The 27994-nt window shown below is 43.4% G+C and overlaps 1 protein-coding gene across 1 annotated transcript; it reads right to left on the reverse strand.

Moving 5' to 3' along the window:
• Nucleotides 1-124: 124 nt before the first annotated feature.
• ep300b (E1A binding protein p300 b) lies at nt 125-27943 on the reverse strand. Its single transcript, XM_044051768.1, is given in 32 exon segments — nt 125-1468; nt 1471-3672; nt 3938-4219; nt 4415-4576; nt 4678-4845; nt 5192-5357; nt 5580-5840; nt 6031-6181; nt 6606-6673; nt 7428-7505; nt 7681-7737; nt 8603-8683; nt 9756-9844; nt 10603-10842; nt 12823-12941; nt 13290-13485; nt 13591-13830; nt 14160-14342; nt 14406-14759; nt 15162-15314; nt 15672-15757; nt 15966-16043; nt 16280-16463; nt 16574-16691; nt 16831-16959; nt 17059-17161; nt 17328-17567; nt 17737-17850; nt 18187-18484; nt 21606-21785; nt 23091-23686; nt 25907-27943. Coding segments are annotated over 32 exon segments (8613 nt in total). The 5' UTR covers nt 26001-27943; the 3' UTR covers nt 125-325.
• Nucleotides 27944-27994: the final 51 nt, after the last annotated feature.

A 27994-nucleotide genomic window follows, 5' to 3' on the forward strand; every position in this document is an offset into this window, starting at 1 on the left:
ACCTTTCTTCTATTCTGCAAGATGTGGAGGCGAGGAGGCTAAAAGAAAAACCTCCCCCTCTTTGTCCCCACTAGGCAAAAAAAATATATATTAACAGCAATAACTTACAATTCATTTATTCTAATTTATTTAACGACTGATTTATTGTTCATCTCCCATAGGAAGTTCAGTTCAATGCATCTTTATTGAAAACATTTTAAATAACATTTAATAATAGTATAAAAAAGAAAGGCTAAGTAAAAACAATAACACTGTCCTGGGTGAGTGCAGTTTGTGCGGAGAATCACCGAGCATCTCAGCTCAGTTTGACACATTGGTAGAATTCCTACATGATGTCTAAAGGGTTGTGATTCATATTCTGGCCCAGTTGGTCCTGACCACTGCCCCCTGGCCCATGGAGACCAGCCATGCCACTCAGCTGAGATAGCATAGCACTCTGGTCTGACCCAAACTGCTCCATAGAGTTCTGTTGCTGCTGGGTCGTTGGCTGTTGCTGTTGTTGTGGAGGGACTCCCATTCCTGGGTGGTGCTGGCTCAGGTGGCCCGGGTGTGGGGAACCTGACTGCATCTGAGGTGAGATGTGATGTGGGGAAGGCTGTGGCTGCATGCGCGGGGATGGGCTAGAGTGCGGCGGCTGGGACTGCGGTCTAGGAGAAGGCTGTGGGGATCGCACCTGGTTGGCGAGCGATGTGGACAGTGTCTGGCCCTGCAGGTGTGGGGACTGCGCCATCTGCTGTGGCTGCTGAGGACTCATAGGGTTGCTGTGCTGGGCTGGTGAGCTGCCGGGGCCCAGGTGCTGCTGCTGCTGCTGCTGTTGCTGCTGCTGCTGGAGCAACCTCTGGTGCAGGGCCTGTTGGAGCAGGGCCTGAGAGGACGGAGGTGGGGGGCCACCTTGAGTGGGTTGAGGGCCCTGAGGTGGCTGCTGGGGACCTCCACCACCACCCCCTCCGGGCCCTGTGTCTCCCCCTTGCAGGCCAGCCATGGCATTTTGCTGCTGCATCTGGAGATGGTGCTGGTGTTGCAGCCTGTGCTGCAGTGCAACTGTGGCCTGCTGCTGAGCCACTGATCCTGGGTAACCTTGCCCCTGCTGGCCTGGGGGACCACTGGGCTGCTGAGGTGGACCACCAGATGGGCCTCCCACTGTAGGGGGCTGCATCCCGGGCTGTGCCATGTAGCCCTGTCCCTGTGGTGGTTGTGGCTGCTGAAACTGACCATGATTTACTCCCATTTGTTGTTGTTGCTGCTGCTGTTGCTGTTGCTGGAGATGCCGTCTCATGAGCATCTCTCTAAACTGGGTAGTGTTGAGATTTCCCATCTGCGGCCCTTGGCCCTGCATTCCTCTTCCTCCCCCTTGCTGCTGCTGTTGTTGTTGTTGTTGTTGCTGCTGGAGAGCTGCCACTTGTTGCTGCTGTAAACCAGTGAGCATTGGTCTCTGCTGCTGTTGTAACTGTTGCTGCTGTTGTTGTTGTGCTGCTGCTGTTGTTGTTGTTGTTGAAGCTGCTGCTGAAGCTGTTGCTGCTGCTGAAGATGTTGCTGCTGCTGAAGCTGTTGCTGCTGCTGAAGCTGTTGCTGCTGCTGTTGTTGTTGTTGTTGTTGTAGCTGTTGCTGCTGTACTTGCTGCAGCTGAGCCATAGTGGCCATGTTGACATTAGTTCCTCCCTGACCCCCAATGTGCATCCCTGGCTGACCAGAACCTGCAGAATTCATATTCACCTGTGGGCCCCCACCTGCCATTACATTACCAACAGGACCTCCAGTGGGACCCGGACCTCCTGGAACACCACCAGGTCCACCGGGAGCCCCCTGAACCCCCTTGTACTTTGAGGCCCTCTGCTTAATAAAAGCAGCCATGAGCTGTGGATTAGAGCGCAAGATGTTGAGGACTTGCTGCTGTTGGTGTGGTGAGCTAGGCGAGCGTAGGGTCCGTAGCAGGTCCTGTAGAGCTGCCTGAGGGATGTTACCACCAGCAGCACCAGCTCCTGGAATACCGGCAGCTCCAGGAACAGCTCCACCTGGGATACCTGCACCCCCACCTTGCTGCTGCTGCTGTTGTTGTTGAATTTGCTGTTGCTGTTGTTGTTGAATTTGCTGCTGCTGTTGTTGTTGTTGTTGCTGTTGCTGCTGCTGCTGCTGCTGCTGCTGTTGCTGAGCCGCCATCATGGCCTGATGGTTTAACATAGCTTGTCTCTGCTGGGGTGGCATACCCTGGCCTGCCCACTGCTGTTGCTGCTGTTGAGGGTTTGGAAGAGATGCGCCCATCCTCTGTTGTTGAATCTGCACCTGAGTGGGGAGCTGGCCCTGGGGCATGTTACCCTGCTGAGGGGGTTGTTGCTGCATGGGGCCACCAGGACTAACCATCATCCCTTGTGGAGCACTTTGCTGTTGATCTATGTGGGCCCGCACAGCTGCCACTGTTGCGGTCTGTGATGGGATCCCCTGAGGTCCAACCAACCCTACTGACCCTGGATGTCCCATGCCTATCTGTTGGCCTTGACCCTGCTGATGATGTGGGTGGGGAGGGATCATTCCTGCAGCTGCCTGTGCAGCTTGTCTTTGCAGAGCCATCTTTCTCTGAGCATCAGCTACCTGTTGGATCTTCATGGCGATTTCTACAGCTGCTGCTGGAGGTCCAGATGTTGGCTGCTGCTGTGGAAGCAGAGGCTGCCCCTGTGGCTGACCAGGAGGTTGCTGACCCCCAACACCTCCAGGCGTGACACGGCCGCCAGGCTGCTGCTGTGGAGGTGTTGCAGAGCCAAGAACTGGTTTGCCCTGGGATTGATGGATTGGGGAGGAGCCTGGGGGTCTGCTGGCATATGGAGGCAAATTGTTGGGGTGCTGTTGGAGTTGTTGAGCTGCCATGCTTTGCTGCTGCTGCTGCTGCTGCTGGATCTGAGGAAGCATCTGCTGCTGATGTTGGGGAGAGTTCATTTTGCCCCCAGCCCCACCACCTCCACCTACCATCTGCTGAAATTGGTGAAGGCTGTGCTGAGGAGGCATGCCACTTTGTGGGGGAATCCCACCTGGCTGCTGCTGTTGCTGGACACCAGGACCTGAACCCATTACCTGTTGTGGGACTGGTGGCATAGTCTGCGTGGGGGTCTGGGGAGTTGGGGGTTGGGTTCCCACTGATGTTGGGGTACTTGGTGCCGTGGTACCATTGTTCCCCGGTGATGGAAGTCCTACCATAGGTCCACCAGGTGGCCCTCCAGCTGCCTGTCCCACCCTCTGCATGCTAGCCATTCTTCTCCTCAACATCTGAGCCTGCTGGAGTCTGTGCTGGAGCTGCTGCTGTCGCAGCTTCTGCTTGATGTTCAGACAGAATGGGACAGGGCATTTGTTCTCCTGACAGTGTTTAGCATGGTAGCAACATAGAGCGATGAGCTGCTTGCAGATGGGGCAGCCACCATTCGTCTTGCGCTTGCAGCCTTTTGTGTGCTGAACGACACGCTTCATCTTCTGGCATGAAGGTAGAGAGCAGTTGGCGTTGCGGCACTGACATGCATGGACCAGCGACTGGATGCATCTCTGGATGCTCAAGCGGCGGGAATCTCCGGGGCTCTGGGTAGCTGCTGCTGACTGATTGTTGCTATCGTCATCCAGCCCAAGCCCCAGCTTATCCATTTTGTGTTCATGGCCTTTAGTGTTGTAGCAGGTGATGCACAAGTCATAGTCCTGAAAGTAGAAGGGAAAGACGGGGAAATAAACATGAATACAAGCGCTGGAAGAATTAAAATATGATATAACAACAAACACCAGCCAAATAACTATTGTTTAAGGTGCTGTCGGAAACACATAAATAAGATGGAAATGGATATGAGGAACTATCTCACTAACAGTACAGCATGTACAAGGTTTGAAGATGAAACACATCACTTTAAAAGAGTCACTGATCCTTAGTCATGTTAAGAGGAAGATTTCAGCAATTCTCATTTCTCACCTCACAGACGGTGCAGTGAAAGCGGGTTTCCACATGGTGTTTACACTCGTTACAGGTGTAGACAAAGCGGTCCTGGCTCTGGTTGTGCAGCTCCACCAACATACACATGGAACTCCACAGGGACCTCCTGAGAGAGCTGAACTCCAGGTGCTTGTCTCTGGCCAGAGTCAGGAAGGCATCGCGGCCATCCATCAGGTCACAGGCCATTAGCGGGTCCGGGTCAGTGATGGGGGGCAGGGAGTTGGCAGAGGGGCAGGCAATGAGGCGGATGACAAAAAAGACCTGGGAATAACAATAAAGATCAGCTGTAAACTACCACAAAAAGGCTTCTAGTAAACTTGCCTTTAACATAAATCAGACTTTTACCATCCTGGCCATTTGTCAACATAAGCTTCTCAAATCAGAACATTTCATTCCTGTAGATACATTCCTCCTCAGTTTATAATTTATTCATTTATAACTAAAACCCCTACATACCTCCTTATGTTTCTCCATGGTAGCGTAGAGTTTCTGAGAAAGGTCATTGGAAACACTGGGCATCCCTGGTTTCTTCTTATTGGCTCGGCTCAAGCTGCTCTTGTTCTTGCTCGTCTTCTTATTGTTCTTCTTTTTGGCATTTTTGCTGTCTCCTTTTGTGGCCTGTGTGTGTGTGTGTGTGTGTTTAAGAAAACATATCAGACCAAAAGAACTGATGTGACCAATATTCTTTTTTGAGACAAACAAAAGTCTTCTCTACTCACATCAGTGCTCTCACTGGAGGTACTGTTCTCTTCCCTCTTCCGCTCCTCTTCCTCCTGCTCCAGCTCCTTGATGCTCTCCTCCAGTACGTTGGGCCAGAAGTCACCCTCAAAATATGGCAGCTCCTTTGCACTGGTGAGCCGGTCCTCTGTTGCCTGCTTGAAGACATCCTAAGGTAAAAAGAGATGATTATCAGCATTTTTAGCTTCTGTACCACCAAATAAAACAAACCGATAATATAACCAAAATGTTTTATATCACATTTGGCAGGTGGCATATGCCCAGTTTTCATGATTGTGTAGTCCTGGGCAGTATGACCAAAAATTTGTATCAAGGTTTCAGCAGTTTCACGATACACAACAGTATTTTTCAAGCATGTGCATGAGTGAGTGCTCCAGGAAGAGAGAGGCCTTTATGAAAGCACTTTGTTGTCGTTTTCTCAAGTAATATATTATTTACAGACTTGGAGCATGTACAGTATCGACAGTGAATATTATTGGTATATTAATGTCTCACCTTGTAATCATGGACAATGCGCTCAGAAACAGCCTTGTCCAGCATCTTCCTGTACCACTCCTGCAGGCGTTTTGGCTTGGGTATCTTCTGGTCAGCTGGATGACAGTGGAAGATGTAATCATCCCCTTCACTGGGTGGACAGGCCCAGATATGACCCGTGGTAAACCTAGACAGGGAGACATGTAGTCATTGAGGTTATTGTAAAGTGATATGCTTTTTTTCCCCCAATTGTGTACCACTTCTCATGAAAGTGATAATGTTCTGTATCCACCTCGTCACCACAAAGACTAAGGAATATACTATACACTGCAAAGTTAATCTCATCCAGGTCTTTAATAAGGTTTTTGAGAATTTGAGATATTTGAGAAGATGTAAATGTTTCTCTTACCCCATCCTCTTGACATACTCCAGGTAGCCTAACAGGATCTCATGGTAGACGGCAGTCCTGAGGTGTCGGGGTTTAAAGAAGTGCACGCTGTCCAGGTAGGAGATGTACACTCGTCTCTGGTTAGGAGGCGGGCAGTCTGAGCCATACTCTTGAACGTGCATGCCAAAAAAGCACACGTCTGCTCCGTCAATGTCCTCAAACGCAAACAAGGCTTTCATTCTGTATGGGAAGGACTCCGACATCTCACCACTATCCACAAATCTGGAGGAAAACAAAAACATCATTGATGAACTTGTGATGCAGAAAACCACAGAAAAGCTCTTAATAAGATTACGTGGTTATGTGTGGTTTTTGATGAAGTGGTCCGCTGGTGTATGGTATTTGATGACATAAAGAAGTTCTAAATGTGTCCAGTCGTACTTCACCTGCAGCAGCAGGTTTAACCTCCTACCTGGACTTCATGCCTGGCTTGACCTCCACCACCCTATCTGAAACGTGAACCACTCGAATGGTGACATCGCCAGATTCGGGGTTGTTCTGTCGCTTGAGGTAGTCGTTCACTCGTGTCTCCAAATATACCCCCAACTTGGTATGGGGAAGCCCTGCAGAAAAACAGAAAAGGAGCATTCATTTTGTAAATTATTCCGATATATTTTTTCATTTTAACGCACTGATGTGATGTCATAATTAAACACAACTGTAATAGAACAGAAGAAGGTTATAAATGTAATCTTTCAACACTTCATCAATCTCATTAGTCTATTTATGTTTTTTTCCTCTGATTGGCACTGACTTTTTTTCACCAAAAGGAGCAAGATAGGTTATGTTGATTATGTAGAGAAGAAAAGAAAACAAATCTGTTCACAGGCAGACGTCTCCCAAATATGTTTTTAAATCTGAGCTAAGGCGTACAAATCACGTATGTGAATATTCTGCGAACCTGTTCATTACTAATACTGCATGCAAAGTGTTTGTAAGGAACATGAGATGAAAAGTTGTCTCACTGGTAGAAAAGGGTCCACTTACTTTTGGCTGCGTATTTGTTCTCTTTCCGCGTCTTATTTGCCTTTTTGAGGCAGCTGTCACAGACAAAACTGTGGTGAAGGAGGAAACGGTTACGGTTACATTCACATTAACATCAGCTCTGTCACATAAAGAATCTAGGGCTGCAACAAATATCTTTTTCTCAATATCATTTAATCATTAATCGAGTAGTTCTTTGGTCCATAAAATGTTGAACTGCATTTCCCAAACCTCAACATAATGATGTTCTCAAATGGCTGTGTTCAGTTTTATTTATTTATTTATTTTTTACTATATGTAACAAAGAAAGCAGAACATATTCACATTTAAGAAGCTAGAAAATTATATAAGTCAATGATCAAAATAGTTTGTGATTAATTTTGAAATCAATTAACAGTTGCAGTCCTAAAAGCATATCATTTATGAATAGACAGTTTAGCCTTATAATGTTTGTCTTCCTGTCTTCAAACAACTACAATGACTCAAATCATTTCATTACTAACAGACCACACATAAAGGGAGATCGAACTTCAAAAACTTCATTTGTTGCATGTGCATCTGTTGCAGCCATTCTGGCATGCATTTCTAATGTTCATGCAATAAATCAATACTCCAAAGTACAAGACATTTCATATGTCAAACCTTTTACCAAACTAGGACTTTGTATGTGATCTTTAAAGGTTTACTTAAAACAGCCCAGTCACAGCTACACAAAAAAATATAATTACTAAATATTTTCCAGTACATTTACTGATTCTAAAGCTTCAGGAAGAAATAAAAGGTAGGAACAAAATGCACAGAGTTTATGTATGATCGCAGGCTCACCCTAAAGGCCATATGGTATCATGATGCAGGACACAGATCTGGTGCATTTTACGACCACAGTCAGTACATTCCACAAGCCTAAGCAAAGGGAAGACAAAGGTTAATACATACTCGATAAATAAAGTTGAATTTCACCATTTTTGTACTTCTATAAGAGCTGAACAGTTGCTTAATAAGAGCCAAAATGTTGGAAAATATAATAATGTTTTAGATCATTTATAAATAATTTTAAATTAAAAAAAATGCAACATACAACTCAGGATCAAGGGTGTCGTTCTTCTTTCGTTGGAACTGCTCTTTGTTGATTGAACTGTGGGAAATAACAGAAAACAAATTATTGTAACCGATGCATCGCAAAGCCGCGCAATACTACACAGAATGTGCAAAATCCTGTCTACAAATGTCAGGAAACACACAGAAATTCAAAAATATACCAACCGGCTAAACATAAGATCACAATGCATTGTAATACTGAATCATCTGTGTATGCTACCTTTACGATAGAACAATCTCTGAATTTGATGTAAAATGATTGCTTTGCTTGAAAAAAATAACTATATATATTTATGGGGAAGTCCCAAAGTTTGTTTTTTTTCCAATATTAACCTTTATTTATTTCAATCAGTACTATTGTTTTAGTAGTAAGATAACTACTGAAACAATTACATAATGTCCTGATATCCTCTGGTTTACGTTGACTCTGGTTAACAACATGGAAATGCAGCGTTTGAATGAATGAGGATTTAACGACAGGCAACCAAGTTGCATTATGGGAACTGTAGCATCAAGTGTTTTTTTAACATGACCCATACATGCTATGGCTGATTCTCTAATTTTACTTAATAAAGTCTGTCTTATATGACTTTTATGATCCAATGTCACTCAAGTTCAAGAAAGAAGTGTTTTACTTTTAAATACTGAGCTTGATCTTATTAATTGACATTTTATGGCACTCAGTACCTAGAAGGTAATATATGCTATATGAGTTTGTTATACTGTTAGATGAAGTATATATTTTTTCCTGACGTTAAAGAAAGCTATAAAGTGAAAATAAATGGAGATGTTAAGGAGTTATGATGCTTGTGTCAATCTATTTTGCTCATCTGGATCAGCATTACTTGATAAACTATAAATATGAAAGAGCTATGTATGAGAGGGAGAGGGTGAATACTCACGTCTGAGGCTGAGAGGGGTCGTCCCCTAGGGAAACGCTCTCGCCCTGGATTTCGTTGAAACACTTCTCACAGAAGTGGTACCTGTCAGCAAGAAGCCCATATTTTGGTGAACTACACCATTCGCCATCAGCACAGCCAATCACAGAGAGGGCACGGAGAAGCGGCCGCCAATCAGGGCAGGGCAGGACAGGCCAGGGGCGGACACACAGGAGGAGGCAGAGGGCAAGGTAGGTCGTCGCCAGGCGGTAGCAGCCAATCGTGATGCAGGGTTTTTGTGTGGGCGCGTGTTTGTGATTTTGCGCGTAAATTTTGGAGTGGATGATTGGTCACACCAAAGCAGGCCAATGCAGACATCACAAGCGTTAAAAAGGAGGGAGAGAAGGGGAGAAGGGAAGGGGGAGAGGGGAGATGGGGAAGGGGGAGGTCAAAATGAATATTAAAAAAGCGTGAAATAAATCGTTACAGGTCAGACAGAGACAATGGAGAGACAAAAAGACAGAGAGGACACGGAAGAGGGAGGGAGGGACGAACAGAATGTAAACGACAACCAACAGAGGACAGAGAGCCAAGGCAAAGCAAAGATTAGCGTCACACGTCCAGTGGTAAACAACAACAACAACATTACAGCAACATGAGAGACCACTAGGAGCTGTGAAGGAGGGGAGTGAGTCTCCAAACATGAAAGGGTGGATGAGGAAAAAATAATGGTAAAGCAACAGAGACCCAAATCATCCTTTCAGTTCATTTATAAAGTGGGAACTTTTCTTCTGGCGGTGAGCATGGATACCTGCCCACCTCAAATATACAATACCTCAAATATATAATATAACACCCTGGAGGTGAGTATGTAAATCTACTTGAAGTGAAACAACGGTGCAACACAGAATAGCTGGAGCCCACTTTATAAATGACAACACAGTGAAAATGATATTTGAAATGGTGAACTATGGAAAAAAAAACATGGTGCCAGGGGAACCATTTGAAGCCCAATTTAAACTCATCTGTGATTGAACTGATTAATTGATGCTATGCTGTAGACACTCCCAAACTGATCTAACTGACTGCAAAACGTATGCATTTAAATAATAGTTTGTGAATACTGTTTTACTGTCACCTGTGCATGCTTGTGATCCAATGTTACAAAAGCCCTTACCTGTTCTGATAGCTAAAGTAAGCGGCGTCTCGCTGGATGGTGCATAACTGTTTTCCATAGCAGCATAGAGTTTGAGGGGAAAACTCAAACTACAACGAGAAAAGAAACAAAAAGAAAAAGTGGTTTACAATACAGCCATCTGACGAAAACTGGACATGAAGTGAATAAAATACATTTCTCATACAAAGACTCCACCAAGTTCACAATTCCAAAACACTTCTAGAATAGAATGTGGACAATTGTTATCAAATATAAGCTTGCAACCAGCAGCTATCTAGCTTAATTTAGTACACAAACCAAACACCTGTTTACCTCGTTTTCAGTCTTTTCTTATTCAGAAAGGCAAGAAGTGGACTTCTCCAAATGTCACACTATTACTATGAGTCTAAATGATACTCGGGATTGGTGTGATATTGGCAAGATGGATTTTTTTCCTTTTTTTCCCCATCTTAAAAAAACCCACACACTTTGAACATGATGGAACTTACTCAAAACAGGGTTAAATTTGAATTTCCCCTTAGGTTAAACCAAACACTGGTTTACATGCTTGCAGACAAAATGGCAGGCCCTGCCATTGAAAACAGTGTTTGCTGCCATCTTGTTAGTGTCTCTGTGGGGGATGGACTGTATTGTTGCACCACTATGAACTAGAAATGCCCATGGTGGATGAAGTTAAAGAACAATCGATTTTCATTAAAAACTAATCACCCTAAGCCATTAATTCAAATTAATGAAATTGATTAATTGCCCAGCTCTACCAAAAACCCTAAATGAGGCAAGATTCTATAAGAGTACAATGTCAACCCACACTGACTTCATGAAGGACAATGAGCAAAAAAATCCTCACCTTCCTCCCACAGCAGTATCCCAGGCCCTGCATTACGGGGTCAATCTCTGACTCAAAGACCTCAGCCAGTTTGGAGCAGTACTTGTACACACGGGAAGTCTTGCGGTTGTAGAGCCAAGCGTTGTTGAACATCAGCCAGATATCCTCGACATATTGCCATGGCTCCTGATACTGTCCAGTGTCCAGTTTCCGCTTGATGGTCGACAGATCCATGGGGTTCTTCACAATGTCAAAGTAGTCCTGGTGTGGAGTGGCGGGGAATCAGGATTCAAGTAACAGATCAAGGGATAGTTGAGAGGGGAAGGAAAGAAGAAAGAGCAGCAAGATGGTGGAACGGTTTGGCCGTCCGCAGGAAGAGGAAGAGAAATAGAGAGGGATGTATCAGCAGCATCATGGCCGTCAGGTATGATGAAGTCGTCGCAGTTGACCAGGTGGGACCAGAGTAGGGAGAGAAGAGGGTGCAGGGGAACAATGTTGTTGAGCACTGCAGAGAAGAAGGTTCACGTGCAAACAGAGAGACATGACAACTTCTGCCCTCCAGCTCTCTGCTTTGCACCCTACATTTACACTCTGCATTTTAACAGCCAGGACCCAGTGGCCATCACAAGCCTGTCCTGTTCATTTTATGGCATCATAGTGAAAGTAAAGCCCAGCCTTGTAATTCATTATCAATCATTTACCATATCTTTAAAAGTACATTTGCTAATTTTGTCAGATCGCGATGAATATGTTTGAGGCAAGGGAATGCATGTCTGCTGAGGCTTGAAAGCAAACAAAGCTTTTAGGCCTAGTGATCTGGGTGCAAAACCAAGAAAAACAGAGCAGTGGCAACAGCAACAGGCAGACAAATTCACTGTTTTTAGCAACATATTGTCTGGCATTAACAACGGCAGCAGCATGAGCAACAATATGATGACGGAGTTAAAGCCAACAGTATTGAGGTGAAGCAAATGTGAGGGGGACAGAAGAGCCCCCCCAAGTTGTTTTTCAGTCGCAGTTGTCATCCCTCTGCCTCTTATCAAAACAACAAGAGAAAAGGGCGAGGAAAAGAAAGGCTTTTTTAGAGATTCAAGGTGTGAGTCTCAATGAGCACGGTCCATCTCAGTGTCACCATGGCAACACGAATTAGGGAAACAGACCCTCATCTCTGAATGGACCCACTCACATGAGCAAGCAAGTGATGCATGTTGTCATATCAACCTATGAAGCCTAAGAGATATCACAACAAAATGCCATTGATTAATCCCACCAGTGTGTGGGTAAGTTTATGTGAAAATGGCATCATATACAGAGTTGCATCACTTGAATGTGGAGGTTCCTGAAAGACAGGGTAGCCAATTACGCTGCTGCTCACTCATTACTGCTCTTAGCACCAATATAAAGTAAAGTTGGGAACTGTCAGACCCATTTTATTTTATGCTTATATGACAGTGAATATTTAGTCTAATCAAGTTCTCTTTTCCCCACTTCATGGATTCATTGAGGGTAAAATGTACTGTCCAATCTCCGACACACTGCCCACCTGAACACTGACACATCACTACTACTACTACTACTGGTGAGGAACTGAACTAGAAAGCTAGAAATGGAACACAAAGATGAAAACTACAAAAAATGGAATTTAAATTAACGCTAAAATGTAAAAACAAAAGGCAAAAGTTAAACATATTAAAGTGATAAATAAAAGCAATTGGCTCATGAACTGTTGTCCTTCTTCCTTATGAATTTGACGGGATTTCATTATCATCTCAGGTTTGTTTTCTGACTGCAACAAGGTAGCTAGGTAAAATGTCCTACAAAGAAAGCTGTCAGTGCAGATTTTTGACAATTTATGTCAAAATGTTTGCATTTACAGCATTAGTATTAACCAAAGTAAAGGCAAATGTTCGTAAGAGTCATTGCTTTGATTTACAAATGACAAGAAGTTTCAGAAAAGAGGAACAAACGCACACATACAAACACATTCACACTCTTAGATCTAATTTTCTCATTATCTCATTTTCTTAACTTCTGTCATGCAATGGGGAGAAAAATCATCTATATGGTTAAACAAAATTTAAGCAGATGTATGAACTTCTGATGACAAAGCAAGAAAAATATGAAATATGAAAAAGAAAACCATTTAAAAAAAAAAAACTACGTTTTAAGAGGAGTTGAAGCAAAATGGCAGCCAGTGCAGTCCCTTACCAGGTTAGTTTTGTTACTAGTTCGAATACGTACGGGTATTCCCAGTAACTGGGGGTCCACCGGCTGACGGAAGGGAAGGGACTCAGGGTCCTGCCGGTACAAAGCTTCCAGGGTCGGCATCAGAGCCTGACGCAGCTCCTCCGGCTTAAAAACTGTAAAAGGTGGAGCAATTAACAACCAAAGGAAGACATTGGAGAGAAATAAAATTAGGTCACTTTGGACACATGAATCTGACACTCACTAATTTAAACTTGATTAAATTCATACCAAATGTCTTGTCAATAATAATATTGACGACTCACTCGACTTTGGATAATAGGCTTAACAGCTGAATCTGTCTTTGAAAAACTAATGAACTTTGAAGCAGTTTAAGATAATCTATACTTTTCCATTTTTCTACTTCAGTAATGCTAATTACATTTCACTGTGAAGTCTGCCCAACAACCAATGTGCAAACAATGGTAGATGTTAAACCAGCAGTATGAAGATTTAGAAGTTACCTTTCTTCTTGCTCTGAGCACTGGCTGGGGAGCTGATGTTGGCCGTTGACCCTGACCCCTCCTCTTCCTCTTTGGGCTCTTTTTTCACATCAGGCTTCTTGTCTTCAACCGTTGCTACTGATGATGACACCAAGGATGAAGATGTGTCCATGGGCTCGCCTTTACACCCCTCTGCCAACAGCTTCTCTTTCTTTATCTGTTAAGATTCAAATGTCAGTATATCAATTTCTAATCAACTTGAAAAAGTGTAAAGCTGTCTATGAGACCTTAAACTTAAAATCAAATCATTTAAATGTCTTGCCTCAGGTTTCACTTCCGTCTTCACGTCAGGTTGACCTTTTCCCATCTTCCCATTGCTCTCTACCTGTGTGTCAGTCCCTTCATCTTCCTCCTCGTGCTTCTTCACCTCCATTTTAACATCTTCCTGGCAGGGAGCAGGGCCATCTGCTGGTGCAGGCTGGGAGCTCGCATCAGTGCTGCTGTTGATTGAGGCTGGGGAGGACACCTGACAATCTCCTGTCAGTGAGGGCTTTGGAGATTGCTGAGTTATAAGACAGAGATTGCATATGGTTTAGAAGTTGGGCAAAATAAAATCTACTAACTGCACCCATATGCTTATTGCTGAGTTCCCATACTCACTCTTCACTAGTTTGCCATACATTCGAAGGACATATTTCACATATCTACTTTATAGTAAAGTTATTTCCTTTTACTAAATTCTGCAAACCTTTTCCATTCGAGTAACGAGTTGACAGGAAGAAAATAGGCTTGACAGGGATTACAAATACCAAGCAATCAGAAAAGCTGCATCCTACATAAGCACCCTTGGAAAGGTTTAGTAAAGTCATGAAAGCAGAGGGATCTACTCACTGGGGTCTGAGGCAGCTGCAGTGGTACATGAGCATTCTGGTTAGGCACTGAAGAAGCCTGATTTGCTTGTGGGCCTGAGGAAGCCACGCTCCCTAGCGTTTGCTGAGGAGGCTGACTGGTCTTCTCAGAGTTCACCGTCTGCTGTGAACTTTGCTGTTGCTGTTGTTGTTGTTGTTGTTGTTGCTGTTGTTGTTGTTGTGCTGCTGCTGCTGTTGTTGTTGCTGCTGCTGCTGCTGTTGTTGTTGCTTGCTGCTGTTGCTGCTGCTGCTGCTGCTGCTGCTGTTGATGTGGAGGAGGAGGCAGCTGAGGTGTGCTAGGTGTTTGTGGCTGTGGGGTCTGAGAACGAGGTAACGTTGGGGGTGTTTGATGGGGTTGTGGCGTCAAGCTGCGTGCTGGTGATGGGGAGTTTGTACGGATTGATGGGCAGTGAGGGTAATTGTTGGGCTGGGTGGACGTGGAGGATGGAGGCAGACTGGGTAGAGGCCCAGCACCACTGCAACTACCAGGCCCCATAGGGCCTGCAGATCCAGGACCAGAAGAGGCAGACTGTGCTGCAGGACTGCTAACTGGGACGGAAGGTGGCGTTGACATCTGGTTCTGCTTTAGAGGTTAGAAGAGGTATGGTTCGATTATTGCCAACAAACACAATTCATTTTATAAAATATCACTCCACTGAGTATGAGAAAGAAAAGACAACATAGCTTCGAGTGACCTACAAACCTGGAACACACCACTATTTCTAACCAGTCTCTTAGAAACCTAGACTTAAACTTTCAGGACACAGCAGATGAAGTAATTCTCCTCTTGCAGCGGTCATGAATTATGTACAAAATCATGAAAACATTTGAACAACTATACAGGATTATCACTGACAGTCAATTCTTTATTAAGAGTTTTTGTCCATGTCCAGACAGACATTATAAATTTCATGTACAACGTACAATATGGTACATTTCCAAAGACCCACGTTCTGGTCTTTATGTACGGTTACGCCATCCTCACCTGTGGCACTGCAGGCGGTGGCCCTGGTTGGTTCATGCCAACAGGACCAGAACCAAGTCCAGGACTGGACCCAGGGAACTGGCCTGGGGGAAGGTACTGGTTCTGTATCTGTGAAGCATTCGGCTGCCCCATTCTGGTTGTACCCATAGCCATCTGCAAACAAGACATCAAGAGATATATGAAGTATCTAAGGTAAATACAACAGTGCTACAGCTAAGGCTGTCCCGAACCATAACATTTTAAATGATTTATCTAGTGATTGTTCGATTATTCAATTGATGTCAGAACCCTTATTTTTTCTTTAATTAAATATCTTACAATCTCACAATTGAAATATGTATACTCCCAAACACAGAGCCGTTAAATATATATAATAATTTACATATTATAATGATACTAATAATGATTAATAATCAACATCATAGAACAGTCATTTACAGAAGCAACACCATTGTTTTAACCTTTTGGATGTATTTGTATAAATATGACAGAAGCAACAGGAATACCAACCTGGTTCACTGGGGTGCTAAGCGGAAGAGGAGGGGTTGACCTCTGACCCATGGACTGCATCATCATCTGATTAAACTGATTCATTCCTAAAAGGAAGACAGAAATGAGAGTTAAAGCAAAGAGAACAAAGGCCAACAATAAAATACACATCATATGAACATATGTTGTAAGCAGTTCTGAAGATACAGTTTTACAAACAATTAGAACTTTAATTCAATTTTCATTTGTATTAAAGTTGTACCAAATCTGTTCATGCAATGTGCCTTTACATATGGTGTCATTTATTAGACATACCTGCAGGGTTCTGCATCCGGTTGACCATCTGATTGGGTCCAGCTGGTCGGACCATGGACAGATCAGCATGAGGACCATCTGACAAGTTACAGTAACAGTTACAGAATCTTGTCCAAGAGTACAAAAAAATGACTAAATGATATTTGAATGATGAGATAGAAGAGGAGTTTCCCTGTTAGTAACAGTCTGCTCTCTCAACATTAGAGGTCACAAATTCTTACACCTTTAAAAGGTTTAGCATCGTGTTTCAACTGTGTCTATGTACACAGAGAAGTGTGGGAGGAGGTAAAAAAGTTAACTATACGTTTACTTACTTGGAGGTTGCCCTGGGGCCATGGGTGGCTGTCCCATGCTGGGAGGCCCTTGTGGAAAACCTGGAGAAACTATTCCTTGTTGCCCTGGCATCATGCCCTGCTTTTGGAGCCTCGTCCTCCTCTTTTCTTCCAACTCTTTTTGGATTTTGTAGATCTTCTCCGCTAGCAGGTGGTAGTACTCTGCCTAGAAGGTGATGTAGCACAAATGAAGGATAAAGTCAAAGGCTATAACTCAACAGAGCATAAAACTCTTAGTTGTGTTGTATCATTGTTCTACCACTGGAGGGTTCTTACCCTGCTGTTGGCTGACTCGTACATATCCCCTTCTACTTTACGAGCGTATGCCACCAGATTCTCCATCCGCCGATCCTTCAGTGCAGCCGGGTCAGGAGTGGGGAAAATGGCCTGCACACTACTCACACACGCACAGACAGGCAAACAAAGACAACCAGTTTATATTCAGCACTAAAAAGGATCTAATAATCAAATTAACTAGCTCATACGCATTGCAAGTTTGTTTGGGTTTTTTGGGGGTGGCAGAGCAGACTTACAGCTTGTGTACAAGGTGGTTGCGGAGGTCCTGTGTGATGTCTTCATGCCAGGACTTCCTCATGCCTGCAACAGAGGGCGGAGTTGCTGTGGGCATCGAGCCCAGGTTCCCCAAACTATCGTTCATCAAACTGAGCGGAAACGACAGACAGAAAAAGGTACAGGGATTAATACTTAAGCCAATACAGAACATCATGTAAATAAACATGACAAATGAACCCCAGTTGTACCTCTGAGCATTCATGTTGTGCAACATGGCGTCTGGCAGTAGGGTCGATTGCTGGTTCGGAGGATGCACACCTACTCCACCATTCACTCCCATAGAGTTTCCACCTAGAGGAACAGAGTTTAACAGTTGGATATACATCATTATTGTGGTATAGCTGCTGTAATACCCTGATAATGTATGCACATGATCAAGAAATAACGTCACATCAATGCACAGTACATACATTACATATGTATACTCTGACATGCACGGTGGCATTTAAAAACGAACCCATGTTTAGATTTCTCATCCCAGGTTGCCCCTGCATCCCCTGGTTTGGCATGTTGGACTGTTGTTGCTGCTGTGGCATCTGGTTGCCCTGGTAAGTAAGACCTAGAGCTGCATAGGCCCTTTCTATTGAGCTCGGGTCAATCTGGTTGGCAGGGTTGAGGTTTGGAGTGTTTGACTGTCCACCAGGCACACCGGATCCTAGAGAGTTTACCAAACCCACTGCTGCACTGTTGAGAAGAGCTGTTCAAGAAAGGGGAAGAGGTTATTTGTGAATTCAACCTAGTGTAATGTATTTTAATGGACATTTACAAGATTCAGAATTACAAGATTAAGAATTTCACGATGGCTCACGTTTAATATTTCTGTGCCAGCAAGTGTATACAGCTCAAAAGTAGTAAGAAGCACTCACGTTGCTGGTTCCTCTTATCGCCAGCATTTTTCAGTGGCAAGCATACAGGGCAGTCATGTCGTGTGCAATTCTTCCAATGAGAGATGATCTGTCTGGATGAGGCACAGTGTGCGACTGGAAGAGAAAACGAAAAGTGTTTACAAAAAGAGAAGAGAAGTGAAAAAAGAGGATATGATAGGTAGGTACAAAGGGAAGACAAATAATGAGATAAGAAATGAGAGCCACACAGAAAAATTAAGAGTGAAAAGAAGAGGGAATTGTATGAGTCATTCTGTTAAATTAATCTATGTCCATATGATATTGTAACATTGTAACAGTGCTACCTAAAGAGAGAACAACTAGGAGGCAAATGAAATGGGGCAAAATCTACATGAAAACATAATTTGCATGGACACATTCCAACACCATAAACCATAAAACCAGCAAATCGGGATAATTCAACAGACTCACCCTGGCAGGACTTGCCAGCCTGACAATGAGTCATATGGTTGAGTACATTTTTCATGGTGCGGCAGTGCGGCAGGTTGCACTGTCGCACTTCACCGTTGGCTTGCTCACGCCGCTGGCATTTGTGTGCATGGAGCAAGAGGACCAGCTGTTGTTGAATCAACTTCCTCTTCTCTGGGTCTGCAGTAGGGGGCGCTGTGCCGGGACCTGTCCCTAAAGCGCTAAGCCCAACCTGCGCCCCTCCCACAGCTGTTGCTCCACTGACAGATACACAACCAACTGCTCCAGGCTGCTGAGACGGCTGGTGACAAAGAGGAGGTACAGGTGAGCATTAAGAAACAATTAAATTAACATTTTTTGCAATAGTATGAACCAGTGTACTGCCCCGCACTAATTAAAAGTAGACGAAACAACATTCAAAAACTGCACTGCGAAGTAAACGGTCTGTTTCAAAATGCTGGTGACAATGCTGAAAATTAAAAACAGTAGGACCATATAAAGAATGAAGTTGCTTTCTGTTGAAAACAATAGATCCAAGCCTGTGGTTGATTAAAGCCAAATAGCAATACACAAAATATTACTCAAGCCTATAAAGGAACTACGCTATGCTGCCCATTGATGCTGGTAATCAGCAGATGACTGATCATACCATTGGCTATAAAGAAAACATTGGCGTAATATTTTACATCCAAGTCATGAATTGTTCCTCTTCCATCACTAGGGTTTACAGACCATCATTGGTGTCTGAAATTTAAGTGAGGCTTGAAATGAGCTAAATACACTTGAAAATTAATTTCCCTGAGGTAAATGTGGTTATTGTAATTATGATTTAAGCTAGAATAAAACTTTATGAAAAGCAACCATGTCAATGATGTTCCCCCTTCCTACATGACGAGTCAGTTCAGGCTTCATCCTCTTAGAGATCAATGAATTAAAGGGCCATAGCCCGGAAGTGCCAATTAACGCTGCATTTGGGTGTGTATCTGCGTCATTACCTCATCTATGAAGCCCTAAAAGTCCATAACAATCAGTTCAGCCACTGCTGAGAGCGCAGGGTTTTATTGTTTTGCTGAGCTCTACGAAGCGGCAAGGCAATTCTGTTGACTAATTACGTCACTGGCAAATCTCACCACTCCTGTAAACAGCAGCGCCTCCTAGTCTGGGCACTAGAGTACGGGCACATCCGGTGAAGTAATTTCAACCGTAGAAGAACTACTCTCGTTTTAAGTGAGCGTATCGGTTGAGAACATGTTGAAAAAAGGTTCAGCGAGTGTTTGCTCTGTTCTGGGTTGTGATAAATAATACCAGACACTCTACAAGCTCCCCACCAATGAGCAAAGAAAAGCTCAGTGGATATCTTTCATATTTGATGGGAATATCCCTGCTACATTTCCCAAATACCTCCATGTATGCGGCAACCACTTCATAGAATTGTTACACAAAATTTGGGCAATACAAAGCAGGACACAGCACCAAACTTCACCTAAAGGAAGGAGCAGTGCCAACAATACGTATATTACAATATTTACAAACTAAAACTATCTTTGTGTGCTTGTTCTGTCGTTTAGCATTAGCGATAGTCGGCTACAGGCTAAGCTACACGCGTTCGCTTGTGTTTCATTTGCATCTATCTGTGTTTATCATCTCGGTAACCACAACGTTATCCAAGCTACAGGCATCCTGCAGCATGGAGGTGGTTCACTTGTCACAGTGTCTTTTGACTCTGGGTCAAACTTCGGATCAAATGCAAAAGGGATTACGGCGAGGGGTCGGGAGCAATTCCCGGGGTCGGGAATTGCTCAATGTTTTGATAATTGCTAGCAGAGCTGTACCAATTACGTCACATCCAGGTAACTGGACAATCACAAGACAGTGGGAAAGCTCTCGTTGGCTGGCCAATGTTCTGCTGGTGTGGTTTTGGTCTGAAACAGCGCCGCTGACAAGAGTGTCAGTGGTGAGATGTTTGCATTGGCTTGTTTGTTGCGACTAGGAGGTTTTTACCATAAAACCGACTTCATGTTTGTAAGTACACCTCCATATCTTACATATCAGTGAGATAGGACCATGCTATGGCCTCTTTAATCTAAAATAACTGTAAGCCCTGATAATTTAGCGACTAGTAAATTATTGGGTAGTCGTATAGGGTAGTTATAGGGTAAAAATGCACTTGCATGTTGTTGTAGTAACATACAAAAAAATTACAAATGGAATCATCTAAACTGAAAAACACTTTAAATAAAGTAATGGCTCAAGAATGTGATACAGACCAAAGCCCATCACCTCCCTTAACTCCTCAGGCAGGAATTACACACAAAAAATAATGTTTAATGTTTTCTTGGTGAGCTTTGTTTGACAAGTGTTCACACAGAGAGTCACACTGACTTCAATGGCACAAACTTATATTTTCTTTCAGTTTGATAAATACTTAATAATAGTTTAGAATAGATAATTACTTCTTCTAAAGATTCTGTCTGTAAAACACAAGTTTTCTGCATTTCCACACAGTTACATCCAGCCGTGGTTGTAGTTCAACTCCTAAGTGCAATTGGACTACTACCAGTATACAGGCACTAGTGGGTTATTGATTTATACACTGAGGTGTTTCCTTCCTTCTCCAGTACGCTCGGTGGTGATATGACCCCTTTCAGCTTGTTCGAATTAGGTGGATTCAGGTTTAGCTAGCGGCTAGTTGATAGCATGTTGAGCACCATTCCGAGTCTTCGTGCCGTCCTAATGTCATATAAATGCACCGAGTGGTATAAGAGAACTAATCAGGTTATTAACACTGTAATCACAGAGCAGCACCATGTCAGACATAAGGAAGGAAAAGTGCGACATAAAATTAAAATCCAAAAACATGTCTTGGTACATCATATACAGAGAGAGAATGACATGTGACAGTGATGAGGATACATGGTATAATAATGTTATTTTGCACATTGTTTACATCTTTTCATGCTTTTTTTAGTAGAGAAACTGGTTTCTCTGCCTGTTCCATTCTATCTCTCTCACACACACACTTAGACACACCATTTCCAGCTAAGTAGTCTTTAAACTGAAGTGTATACCCAAAAGGAATCCTATGACATTCCCACATAAAAATACTGGGGATGTACATAATTATCCATTTAATAACAAAATAATTAACGCAAAACTACACAACAACAAACAGTGCAGAATATACTGTCATGTAGCAGGTTTTCTCCTGGAGCTGCCAATAGTCTGTGATGAACTGTTTGATATACTGTATTTGTGAGAGCTCAGAGCAAGCATGAGTACTACAAACAGCTCTACAATGAAACAACTGTGCAAAACAATTTCAAAGTTAAAAGTGTCACAGTTAAAATGCAAAGTAAATCTATAGTAACATCTAATCATTCTACAAAAGCTACAGAATGTATAGAAAAAAATATGCATCCTACCATTCCAGGCATGCCTTGACCCGGTGGCACCTTCTTGTCCATGTTGAACTGAGCAACCATATTGTTGGGCAGACCTGCCTTATTCTGAAGCTGTGGGCCCAGCCCTGCTCCAGGCAGCCCCTGGCCAGTGGACTGACCATACGGACCACCATAGGGGCCCGCATTAGCCATCATATTCATCTGGGAAAACATAAAGAGGGGAAGACAGAAGCAGGTGAGAGACAATTGGATGAGAATCAGTAAGGAGGACAGAGTCACAGGAGACCAAAGCAGGAAAGGAAGAAGAGTATCACATCATTAAAAGGAGGATTTAAGCACCAAGTTCACAGATATGTAAACATTTAAGCATTTAGAATGTAATCTTACATGAAAACAAAGCTACATATGATCCAGCTACACTGCATGGTTTTATTGCTTTTATGTGGGATATAAAAAATATTCACCATAAATCTATGCTATGCAATACAATGCACTGCATTGCACTGCACTGTACTCACTTTGAGACATTATAATTGCCATATAATGTTTTGGTTCTTTAATGTTCACTAAGACGCTAACCATAATCTGTAATTATCTGAAAACTATCATATGAAAATAATTGATAGATTGAAACATTTTATACGTATCACCCAGCCCTAGCTTTAAGTAAAAAAAAAATATATTATTAGCTACATTAGTCAGATGTAGTGTAAAGAAACCTTTACACTTTAGGGGCAACAAAAATGAGAAGTGAGAAAATAGGGCTTCAGCATGCCTGAGCATTCAGCTCATAACCATACACCTGCTCTGGAGAACTACAATAATTCTACACCTTCATTAAACTGAGAAGATGACTTATGACTTTCATGCCAAAATCCTCAAAGTACAATTCACAAAATCAAACCCAAATCTCAGCAACTTTTCGTATATAATAAATATTTGTATTCCTTTCCTGCCTTAACTGAACCCGAGTAACAAACCAGGCTGAATAATATTTTACACTGGTTATTTTTAAAAGACTCTTGACTCTCTGAGAAATTTTAACTTGATTATTCAATGATATGATTCAGTAGCCCATCAAAACCACATTTTGTTTGGGTTAGCATTTCAAAAGTCAACAGTGTTGATGTGTTGGCCAGTCTGCCAATGTTGGCATCGCATTGTCAACCAATGACCAAGACTATATGCATAGACTAGTATGCAGTTGTCTACTCACAGCCCAACATTTGTAACTGCAAACAAAACGCCATTGCCTGCACAGTCTTCAGGTAGGATAGTAAATGGGATATAACAGAACGTGGGATCAGGTATGGATGTGAAAAAAAAACCTTGTTTTAGTATTAACAAAATCGAGGGCAAGGCAGTGTGAATAAAACAAATATGTACAAAGTATGGAGAAAGGTTTATCCTAATTTGAAAACATTTAATTCCTAAAAAATTGTTATAATAAAGCTGCTATTGAAAAGCGAGATTCTTGAATCAGCTGGACCTGCCGAGTGTGCTTACTTTGTTCAGTGCTCCAGGTTGCTGAGGTCTCATTCCTGCTTGACCACCAGGTCCCATTGGCTGACCGCCCTGCTGCTGCTGTAAGGTTTCCGCCAAAAGGTTACCACCATTACCCATGCCTGCATTGCTAGGGTAACCCATTCTTGGCGAACCATTCATCACTTGCCCCCCCATCAGCCCCTGCTGTCCAGTGTTGCCCTTCTGATTACCCATCATGGCAGCTGCCCGACTGAGAGCTGCCACTCCTCCAACCATGCCAACCTGATGCATTAATCCTGGTTGCTGCTGCTGGCCCTGGGGGGGCATGCCTTGAGGTCCACCAGAGGAAACACCCATCATCCCCATGGAAGGCCCAGGTGCTGTACTGTTGGAAGTTGGGCCACCCTGCTGTCCTGGTGTCCCAGCACGCAAGAGTTCTGACAGCTGCTTGTGCTTTGCAGCTGCATCCTGTCCACCTACCACACCAATCCCTCCTCCGACACCTCCAAGACTGGTATGGAGTTGGCTGGAATCCCCTCCGTTGGTCAGACCTAGGTCTGAGGAATTGATGAGCTCATCTGGGAGGTCTTGCTCCAGGTCGAAGAATGAACCAAAATCTAGAGACAGGGGAGAAATGTAAATCTTAACACCCCCAAAACTACCAAAAGTTAACTGCAGGTTATGTGGTTATGATTTTGCCTCTGTTTTGTCATGAACAGTAGTGATTTAACATAATTGTATGCTGCTTTCTGCATCTGAAAAAAGGCTTTGTCAATAGATACCATCAGATATGACTGAAGGAACCTGTGTGTATATATAGCTGCAGTGCAAGAAGCATTATTCCCACCATATATTAGCAGTGGAATTCATCAGTGAACATTTTGTGTGGCTGCTTCTTCTCACTTTACTAGCACAATGTTTCTTTTGCCTCAATTTGTCTGGACATAGAACAGATCACTTCTTATGTGCAGCATGGGAATGTCACTGGGCAAATCAAGATCTAAACAGTGCTTTAGATTACAAAATATAGAGAAATAACATTGCATGGAGCTGATGGTTTCGACTTGCATTGTGTGCACTAATTTGACAATAGTCTGAATGTAACCGATCAAGTTATTCGCCTCAGATGGTCTCGAGTAAACTGCACATTTACATACATGTTAATGATGACTCTCCAACTGCTACTGTTTAGAAGATATACCAGTGTTTCAATAGTGCAGGTATGAATCTAATGTCATCTTTTATTCCCTGTCTCACTATATCAAAAGTACAGCTATTGGATGGAGTCATACGTGACACATGAAGTTTAAAATGTGCTGAATTTGAGCATCTGGCCAGTCCATGGCTGTGCAAATCTGAAGTATTGTAAGGAACAACTGTTGAAGCGTATGTTTAATAGTGGGACATTGTCAAATAAACATCCTGTATATTGACTGAGCATTATGACCTGCTTGCTCACTATGAACCATCCAGGCCACTAAGGTCACCTGGGTCAGGTTTGCTCTGTGTCCCCAGAACCAGGACTAAACATGGGCAATCAATCTGCCTTCAACTCAACTTCAATCCCAGAATAGTACAAGTCTCCTAAATGAAAACATTCTTTTAAAATTAGCATGAAAACCTACCTGTTTGCAACTGCATTTAAATAAAATGCCCTTAATGTTGCCTTTGCTGCTGCTGCATTTCTCTTTCTTTTTTATTGTAAAATACCTTAAAATGCCTCGTTGAGTTGTGCTGTATAAATAAACTTGCCTTCACTTGGTTTCGCTTCAATTCACAAGTCGACGTGTTTTAAGTTATGTGCCTGTGTTAAGTGTTGCAATATTTGCACACGTAAACTGCTAAAAGTGCAGCGCACTGTCGCCGTGCAGAGTCAAACAATGGATGAATAAGAATGTGCTTCGTCGGTAGTACCGTCACTAAAAAGTAAAACGTTACAAATCAACAGACGTAGGAGCAAACGTTTCAGTATCGGTGACCATATGCTCGCACACGTTAACTCAGAAGCGCAGTTAAAATTCACACACAGCCTCATCTTCAGCTAGATAAAACAGCAGTTAGCGTAACTCCATTGAAGTAGTCGAACAATGGCTAGTTGGTGAACAGCAGCTCACTGAAACGGAGTATAACTGTTAACAACACGCCAAGTAGACGAAACGCATGCCCCCATACTATTCTAAAAAACAAAAATACATAAAGAATTGGCAAGTATAAACTAGAATTAAGGTCGCTCGGGTGACCAACAAGGTTTAGCTAAATGTCGCTCATTTCCGTTGCTAACCAGCTACCGTGCACAGCTGAGCCGGTCTGGTGGGTTAACTAGCTACTTAGCTAGCTTGCTCCGTTACTTTCTCCTAAAGCCGTTTTAGAAAGAGCAGTTTTACCCTTTAATTGCAAAATATTAATGGATACTGGCAATTTATGTGTAAACAATCTAATGCTTCCAAATAAACAACTTTTGGTGGAGCTAGGGAACTTGAAGTAAATTGGGGTGACTCGACTCTTCCATTGTTTGGGGGATGAATGTTGTAGTTCGGAGCTAGTTAGCCTGTTGAGGCTAACACATCAAAACACAACTGCGCCTACCGCCAACAACACATTGTCTTTTCTTTTAAAGAATTTAATTAGAAAGAATGAACATATACCAGAATGTCCGTTTTAGCCTAACTTCGAATTTATAGTCACATAGAAAATGCATGAATTAAGGGGCATGTTTCAGACCAACTAAGTTGCTGTGCAAGTATGGGGTTACTCCTGGTTGCGACTACTTCATGCAGTAACACTACATGCTACTTTGTGTTTTCTTTTCAAACAAGAATGCATGCAAACATATTTACCGTTTCCATCACTTGCAGACACAGAAAGAGCTGGAGAGGACAGCTTGGGCCTCTTGGCTGAAGGCGGGCCGGACTCCAGGACATTATCAGCCATATTTTTGACGAATTAAAAAAAATGCCGTAGATCCACGGCGGACAAATCTATCTCCCTTATTTGCGTCTCCTTGAGTCCTTAAGAAATCGTTCCCCCACCGCTTGGGGACGGTAGGGGAGAAGACAGCGGTGCTGGACTCCTTCCCTCACAGTTCTCCCTCTCAGTTTATTCCTCTCTGCAGATATCAATCCCCCTCCCCTGACGGAGATTGTTTCTTCACAGATTTGAAGAGGAGGAGGTGGGAAGGTGGAGTCGGCAAAAAGGCAAGCGTGCGACCCACTGACAACCTCATGTAGCCTCTTCTACGACACAAAACTGTCCCAAGATCTGTCCTCCGTTGTGCACTCAGTCCTGCCCGCCATAGTCGGCGGAGAGAGCCTGTACTTCTCGCCTCAAACAACCCAGAAGACTAACTCTGTGTGAGTACGAATTGGCAACTGTGATCCAAAAACTCAGGTCAGAGAGCAGCCCCCTTGTTAACTTCTGGATGCCGATTTCTCATGCAGCAGTTTTGAGATAATCGTTTTCTCTCATCTAACCAAACACCTCAGGGATATTAACGCCACAGATCCCTTTACGTCTCTAAATGAAAAAGGCAGTCTGCCAGCAATAGATTCAAAATACAGTTCGGGTGTAAGTGGCACTCTCAAGTGCAACACTGTGAAAGAATAATGTGCACTGGTTAAACGGTAGCTTAATAAATAGGACGACAGTTCTGCAGATATGGAAACACAGAAGTCTTGCAAATACTCTACTGCACATTGGCTTTCTTTTGCATGTGCATGTGTTTGACCATGCAAGGCACTGGGTCATAAAGTAGAGACTCGTATTGCACATTTGGTTGTTGCATCCCCCTTTGAGCGAATATGCCTCTTTCAGTCAGCGGGGTAGCAAAGGTTGAAATATTGAGAAATTTCAACAGAAATAACTACTCTTGTGCAGTCAATTTCTGATGCACACTTTCTTCCTGGGTAATGTGGTTTCTGAAGAAAATCACAGCGCTCAATACCAATCGGACGGCAGCCAGATTTATCCAATTAGTTTTATGTGTAATCTGTTGGGTTACTTATCTTGTGCTCTTGAAGAGGTTCCTCTCCATTTCTCGCCAGGCATACAAAAATTCCCCCAAAATATAGAAGTATACACACTTGTCATTCACTGCAATGGGATGTCTTGACCATGCAAGAGACGAGAAACCGAAAGCTCTCAACAAAAAATAGGAGCACAGCACGGCGACAGGCGAAACATTTGACGGTGGGTCACTGAAAAAAGATGATTTCGGAAGCGGAAAGGTTTAGATCGGCACAATGATGTTGACACCCCCATAAGATATTTTTGGGCAGACAAAAATCCTCTCATTGACTCTTTGTGATGGAGATTGCCCCCCTTCGCGTTGATCCTGGCAATTTCCCCCCTTCTCTTTAAACCAGTCTTTCTTTCCACCTCTCCCTTCTGCCCGGCAGCAATTTATTTATATAATTGTCTATGCGGACTCTTTCCTTCCTCCGCGACGGACACATAATGATTTTTCATGTTGGTGTTTTCTCCCTTTTTTCGCAGGTCTCTCCTCGTCGTAATGTGTCGCTCTCTTCCGCCTCCCCTCTCCGTCTCCGCTCCGCAAAACACCCCCTTCCTTGGATTTTTCGGAGTATTTACTTCTCATGCATGCATATATATGTATACATATATATATATATATATTTATATATATAAATAAATATCACCCAGTCGGTTTTCCCACCACTGCCGTCTTATCGTGTTGTGATGCTTTCGCTCGCTTGATATCACGGACAAAAATTTGGCAGTTCTTTCCTCCCCCGACTGTTCCTGGAGCGGCTGACTTTGGTCGCCGGAGTCGCTCCTTCTCTCGGTTATCTCCTCCTGTTTCTGACGGTCTTTTCCGCACAAACAAAATGGCGGCTTGTTGTTTCTACTCCTCTGATACGGGGGGAGGGTTGGAGGTACAGCAACATTAGGCGTGAAGGGGAGGAGGG

Source organism: Solea senegalensis, linkage group LG19, assembly GCF_019176455.1.
Source record: "Solea senegalensis isolate Sse05_10M linkage group LG19, IFAPA_SoseM_1, whole genome shotgun sequence".
NCBI lineage: Eukaryota > Metazoa > Chordata > Actinopteri > Pleuronectiformes > Soleidae > Solea > Solea senegalensis.